This window comes from Vanacampus margaritifer, chromosome 13, assembly GCF_051991255.1.
Source record: "Vanacampus margaritifer isolate UIUO_Vmar chromosome 13, RoL_Vmar_1.0, whole genome shotgun sequence".
In the NCBI taxonomy this organism is placed as follows: Eukaryota; Metazoa; Chordata; class Actinopteri; order Syngnathiformes; family Syngnathidae; genus Vanacampus; species Vanacampus margaritifer.
The window spans coordinates 20,362,324-20,369,518 of NC_135444.1; the positions used below are offsets into that span (position 1 = coordinate 20,362,324).

The 7,195-nt window shown below is 45.0% G+C and overlaps 1 protein-coding gene across 1 annotated transcript; it reads right to left on the reverse strand.

Annotated features, from left to right (window-relative positions):
* Nucleotides 1-317: 317 nt before the first annotated feature.
* Nucleotides 318-6,686, reverse strand: c1qtnf7 (C1q and TNF related 7). The gene is made up of 3 exons (XM_077584342.1): nt 6,538-6,686; nt 2,818-3,042; nt 318-1,323 (listed from the first exon to the last, which is right to left on the reverse strand). Exons 1-3 carry the CDS (start codon nt 6,557-6,559, stop codon nt 695-697), a joined length of 876 nt encoding a protein of 291 aa, XP_077440468.1. The 5' UTR covers nt 6,560-6,686; the 3' UTR covers nt 318-694.
* Between the last annotated feature and the right edge of the window lie 509 nt (nt 6,687-7,195).

The window sequence follows — 7,195 nt, forward strand, 5'->3', positions numbered from 1 at the left end:
AATAAATAAGGGAATAAATACATAAAAAAAATACAATAAAATAAATATGTATTAGTAACAATGTAAAGGTAGCACAATACATTATTTTTATGCACTTTGTATCATAAATAAATAAAGTAAAGTAAAGTAAATACAAAGATCCTAAGTCCAGTACTTTTCAATGAGCGGAGGAGGACCCTTTTGACTTATGGTCCTAAGCTCAGAATTGTCCATAGTGCAAAATCTCACCAATAATATGGAACCAAATACAGAAACTTGAACACCATTATTCCTCCAAACAATGTTTATTTAACTTATTTAGAGGGTCAATACACAGATCCATACACACAACCACTCACTCACATTCACACCAATTTCTAGTCTTCAATCAACCTGCCATGCATGTTTTTGGAATGTGGGAGGGAGACACAGGAAGGCAGGCTGGAGCCCGGATTCAAACGCACAACCTCTAAACCAGTCATACACCATATTACTGTAAGCCATTCCACAAATAATAAATTTAATATTCCTTCTGGGTTTCAGCCAAGCTCAACAGCTAACTTAACTTAGGCATTTATTTATCCAGTTTAGGTGGATGACACAGAGGGGTGGCCATTATTTGAGGAAATACAGTAATATTACAAATCCTTTGAAAAACAATCCAATCAAACCCAGAATATTTAGCTTGCTAGCTTAGCTCGATTCTCGGTTTTCCTTATGCGTAGTCTGCTGCCAGTGTGTCAAAGTAGTCGGTGTCGGCGTAGAGCAGGAAGCCAGAGAACAAGCTGTCCGCCCAACCCGGGTCGGCAAATAAACCATTCTGGTCGTGATAAAAGATCTCCAGCCACACGCCGTCTTCGGGGTTGAGGAACATCACTGTGGACCCCGAGGCCACGTCGTGGTTGCCCGTGTTGGCGTCGAAGGTTTTGATGCGATGCTGTCCGTTGTGCATCAGAGCGATGGCCAAGTGTTTATTAGCCAAGGTGATGTCATAGGAGAAGTAATAAATGCCAGGATACGCACAGATGAACTTGCCCGTTTGGGGGTTGTAATGGCCGCCCTCATTGAGGAGGACCTTGTTAAACTTAATAGGTGTGTTCTCTGTCGGGTAGCTGTTGGTGATGCCCGCGGAGAAGGCGGATTTGGGTGTGAGGCTCCCGCATTTGCATTTCCCCGGCGTCCCGCGAATGCCGCGTTGGCCCTTTTGTCCTTTCGCACCGATGTGGCCAACAGGGCCCAGAAGACCTTCGTCTCCGTTTTCCCCCGCGGGACCTCGTTTTCCCAAAGGACCTCGCTCACCTCGCTCGCCAATCTTACCTGTGGGTCCAACTCTGCCCTTTAAACCTGAAACGCAAAAGTCTAGCATTAGGATTTGATACTGACGGAACTCATTCAAACCCAAAAACGTATAAATATGTTTTTTTAAAATATTTTGTCCTTCACTCCCCAAAACATTATGTTTTTTAATGCTAGACCATACAGATGGCTTTGGTGCACCTTCTGACATGAAGAGGTGGCCTAAAGCAATGGTAGTTATTACAAAAAACGGCCATCAGGTGGGAGCAGAGTATAAGAGATCAGCCAGGGCCATGTTGCAACAAGCTCTTTTTTCCAGTGTTTTCAACAGGTTTGTGAATAATGATGAAACTTAGCTATATTCTAATGCTAATTGCTGCAAAACGGAAACAGATACAAATATACATAATATTATATTGAAAGAAGAGACTCTCATCTTTCTTTTGGTAGGTTTCGGGTTTTTATAGCAATAGCACACAATATTCTGTGGGCCTTGCAAAATCAGTCAAAATCCAGTAAAACAGCTGGGAGGGGTTGAATGATAATAATCCATTAGAACATTAAATCATTAATCATTGTAATTAATTTAGATGGTGAGCCAGTTGTTGGTAATGAAACTCATTTTGTTATTAAGCTAGACAAAAAAATGCAACACTAAAACATCATAGCAAAGTTTACAGACAGCACAACTGTTCTAGAGGGAGCCATCTTGACCTGAACACCTCCAAATCAAATGAGCTCATAGTGGATTTCTTCAGGAAAAAGCAGAGGAGCTTTTTTTCCCCCCTCAACATACAGTAAATGGGGCTCAGGAGGTGGCTAGCATCAGGTACCTCAGCATTAGCGTCTCATCCGTCAATCTTAGAGAGCTGATGGGATTCAAGGTCACCTTGAGGGTGCTCAGGAACCTCAACAAGCAGACCACAAAGACTTCCTGACACCCCAACAACAGACTCTCAACAGACTCTCAACAGGCTGCTGAGGGCCAAGAAGGAAAAACTGAGAAAAAAAATCTTCTTTCTTGTTTGCTACTTAAACCTTAAAACTGTGTGGAGGCGGGATTACGTAACCAGAGACCCAATTGCTTGCGTACTGAACAGGCAATTGAAAAGCCAAGTTACCAAAACACCCTTAACACCTGGCTTCCCTCAACACTTGCTCACTATTTAAAGAAGAAAACGGAAAAACTCCGTGCGGTGTCACGCATGAAATCACCTCGGAACGCGGCCATGTTGACAATGCCGCGTGGGCCACACGATCTGTTCCCCAGCCGCCTATTTTCATGCGAAGGATACGCCGTGACCGAGCAGCCTTTGAAAACTTCCACTCGCTGTGTGTTTTTGCGTGCTAAGGTGAAATATATGCTTCATGGGAAACTTCCTCAATAAAAAATAACTCCGTACGACGCTGTAAACAAGCATGATGAACGGAAATGTAATTATTTAGGGCGTACGCAGCTCCACCTTTGCTAATAATAATAGTGGCTTTAAATTGAAACCATATGGAAGCTGACGACACATGTTATGCGTACAGTATTATTACCTGGGTCTCCCTTCTGCCCCTTCTCCCCTGTCCTGCCATCTCTGCCATCTCTTCCGGGGACGCCGGCGTTCCCGTCCACTCCCGGTGTCCCGCCCGGGCCGGGCTTGCCGGGCGGTCCCGGCGCCCCTGGGACGCTGCAGAGGAGACGCGGCGCTCCTTTCAGCAGCTGTCCGACGACGCAGTGGCACAGGCACACGGCTCCCATCAAGGCCCACATCTTCACATCTGCGACAAAAATGAAAACAACAAAGATGCTAAAATGTTGTCTATCAATGTTATCTCTGTTTAATAAGGTTTACCAACAAGTTTATCTTCACAATTAATATTCCAACTGACCTAGTTTGCCGGCTGTTTCCTACCTACCGACCGTCCGATCTACCTACCTATCTACCTTTCACCGTTTGAAGCACAGGTCTCAAACTCCGGTCCTCGAGGGCCGGAGTCCTGCATGTGTTTATAATCTAATCACATCATTATCAGGCTTGTTGAAGAAAATAATCTTTTTCTTCGCGTGTTCGTTTTCTTTCGGGTAGAGAGAGAATGTTGATTATCTGAATACATGCTGGAGATTGGTGAACAGTTCCTTCGAAGGTTTTATTTTTACAGAATATTCCGGACACAAGTAAGTTTACAGACAAATGGCTGCATTCTTCTCGCAAGTGTGAAGTTACACAACATTCTTATACTATCTTGAAGGGGCGGTAGCACAACGCCCCCTCCAAACAGCCCACCTGGAGTTCACCGGACATGAGATAAGACTTTAAACACATCATTGATTACATTGTTGTGGAACTAGATGAGATCCCAGTCATGGCGATAAGACTTTAAAAAACATCATTGATTACAGACACCTGGCAGAAATTGCGACATCACTCACAAAGACACATCCACAGATAAAAGTTCTACTGAGGAAACAAAAAAATGAAAACAGCTATGACTAAATCTGGGCAGAAGACCCTCTTCAGGCTCCCGCAGAGCTTGCTGATGAGCTGTTTGTTTGAAACGTGCCAATTCCGGCCCTCAAGGACCGCAGTTTGAGACCTGTGATTTCAAGGACCGTGTTATCTCCTTAGCTATCTCCTGCTGAACAACATAACTACCTAACTACCAACCTTAGCCACCATTTATATACTTAATAATAGCTAGCTAGCTAGATATTTACCAAGGATGGAATGGTACTCGGTCTTAGGTACGCTCTGCGTGGGAGAATACGATAAGTTTTGCAAGTCATTTGCAATTCACTTTGTATTGACGCTCGCGCAAGCTAGCAGGAGTAGAACAATTGAGAAAGAACAATTTGAATAACCAGCTTCATTTCAATATTCGGTGTGGATTCAATTGGTTTATCCACTGAATACAACAGCGAGAGAATGAAAACTGAAGAGAACAGAACCATCCTTCTAAGGAAACAGGAGCAATATGAACAAGCGTCTCCTGCGTTCGTAGAGTTGGCGAATCCAGATCCAGAAAGTAAAAATCTTGCCACAGTTTGGTGTTGGCCAAAGGTTGAGTAAAAGCACCAGCAGCCAAAGCCAAACTGTGGTAGGGTTATCACTTTCTGGACCTGGATTTGACACCTCACAATTGAGTTGACTCGAAAAGGTAACATTAGCAAAAATAACAAGTGTCTACCTTTGAACACACCAACCGTGTCTCTTAAGATAAACAAAAGAAAATAAACCGTGCATATAGGGAACATTTATCTTCTGGATACAGAGAAGCGGCGGCTTTACTCGGACGATCTCTTCGATCTCTCGAGCTCTTCTCGGACGATGAAGGGAGAGCCCGGACACCCTGTGGAGGAAACGGATTTGTTTCTGCAGTCATTTCTTTCGGTCAAAACGATTACTATCTACTAATTATCTCGTTTTATGAGAAAAAAATCATCTATGAACCTGTTAGCACATCTTCCCAACTGCAATCTCACCTCGTTAGCTACCGTACCTATGACTAACTTACCCATCCAACTGCGGAATCTACCTACCCGTTTGTCTGTTGATCTACAAAACCAATCTAGTCAGCCAATCAAATTTGACGACAGAGTTCGGAAGAGGCCAGATGTGGTTCTCACAATGAGCAGATTACAACTTGACTCATTTTCGCACTCTCATCTTCTCAAGCGACCCTCGGGCTTTTGTGCATTTGCGAGAGTCTCGAAATGAAACCTCTTGTCCACGAGCCAACTCCAGCCCTCGTGCCAAAACATTCCCGAGAGATGACATCACGCCAGGCATTATTTTTTCTGTCTGTCCAGGGGAACCTCGGCATGCAGTTGCACTTGTGCAGACAGAACGCCAAGCAGGAATGTTGCTCACGGGGAAACAATCCCCATCGTGTGCGAGTTGCAACACAGCTGGGCTCCGATCCCGTTCGTCTGGCAAGCGTGCCGATGTCCACCAGAACACGGGGATTGCGCCGATCAAATCGTTCTCGGTCCTTCGTACGTTTGCACGTGTGGGTGTGAGAAAAGGAATCAATCAGCAAAGGGGTGGGCGGAGAAGGGAACATGTGTGTCAGCCCTGCAGGCGTAAATCAAACGTGCCATGTGGAAGCACGCTTGGACAAGTTGATCTGCACGCAAACAGGAAGTCAGAATTGGACGGACAAAATGATCCTGACCCGGAGCCCTTTGCGGTGGCGTCAGTGCGGTTTTGAAGAATGAAACCCCGCCTGTGTATTTGCCTCCAAAATCGTGATGATGTCAGCATTTGTTGATGGCCGTCCCTCAAGAAACGACTACAAAGTGTTTGTGCTTTCCATGGTCGGATTTGCGCTAGGGACGGGCACGACCGTTCTTTTAAGTTTTGAGTTAATTAAAAAGAACTGTTCAAAATATTAGTTTATGGAATCGTTCTACCAGCGAGCATGAAAGTAGTGTTTTTTCGGTGACTAGTTCTTTCCTTGGAGAATCGTGAATCACTCAAGGCAAGACTACACTCACCGACTGAACTGGTATGGAAGTACGGTGACTCGATGAATCGTACGCGAACGAGAAATGGATGTAGGACGTTCACTCGCTGACTCGTTCATGAACACAAATAGCGTGGCTGTATGTTCAGTAAAATCCCACCCCCGTCTGACGCTGGCTGCTGATTGGTCGTTCGCTAAGACTGACGGAAAGAGTGCGGCGGAGCTCAAATGAACTGAGAAAAGAACGGATCACTTCAGGAAGTGATCCGTTCGCTCACGTTCATTGAAAAGATTGCTGATCGTGAACGACACATTTGCGCTAAAAATGTATTTTTTGTAGCCTGCATTGTATGTTTCCTCTATACTGTCACTTCCTTGTAACTGTTCCTCTTGACCTAGTCACCCTTTTGTGAAAGAGATCACGATCTCACCCTCATTGGTTGAATGAAGACAAGTAAAAGTCTTATAAAAGTCAAGTAATATTTTGTTAGACCGTTACACCGATGCTGCATTAGCCTGTCTATGTTTTGCTTTGTGTGTTAGCATTAAGCTAGCAAAGTTCAAAAGTGTAATTCTCCTTGAATAATGTCAATCAAGTTTGACTGCAAACTTGAACTAAGAGTGACAATAAAAGACCTGAAGCATCTTTTTTTCGCAATCACAATTATTCCTGGCTCGTCTTTTGAAAAACACAATCAAACCAATTGCAGGCACGATTACCGCTAATGGCAAAATCTCCCGCACATGCACCAAACGCACGGATTGCCAATAGATGACCCGATCCATCAAGTCCAAGCAAGTGAGTCTTACCCCCCATGTGGAAGCCGTTCATGTGCAGAGCTCGCAATCTTATTCCGCTAACATGTTCCTCGTCTTTTTGCGTCCGTCAGACGTGCGCGAGCGTTGCTTGTGCTTGACGGCGTCCTGTATGTAGCGAGTCGGCGAGAGCAGCTGGATGGACTCCCTCCATGGAATCCACCCTCCATCCCGTCCTTCCCGCCCGCCCCTCGGCCCGGATCCACTCCCCTTCTCTGTGTCTCATTCCTGTTCTAAAGTCAGCTGACATTATCCGGGCAATAAGCAACATGCAGACGCACTCGAGACACACTTGACTTTTGCAGTATCTGAGCCGGTTATCTTCACTCGGGTCGCAGGTGAGCTTGATTAAATCCCAGCTGACATTGGGTGAGAAATGTGGTAAATCCTGACAATTGCAGAGCACTTAACAGAAGGACAGAGTTTCCGAGTCTGACCATAGCCACGCCCCTCTCTTACGTGTTCTCAAGTTCACTAAGAATGCATAGACAGCTTCAACAAAGTAGCGGTGCTAGCAATGCTAAGCTAGCATTAGCACCGTAAGATGATACGCTGATAGCAGGACTCCAGCATCTTCTCTCTCTGATTGGTTGTTTTTGCTTGGGGGCGGTGGTTGTTTTGTTGTTTTTAATCGCACACTTCGCCTTTAAAG

Coding starts and splice junctions, on each gene's coding strand:
- c1qtnf7 (XM_077584342.1), bottom strand. CDS start 6,559: ATGAACGGCTTCCACATGGGGG. Junction 3,043..6,537: donor GAACGGCTTCCACATGGGGG/GTAAGACTCACT, acceptor TTTTTGTCGCAG/ATGTGAAGATGTGGGCCTTG. Junction 1,324..2,817: donor GGGGCAGAAGGGAGACCCAG/GTAATAATACTG, acceptor TTTGCGTTTCAG/GTTTAAAGGGCAGAGTTGGA.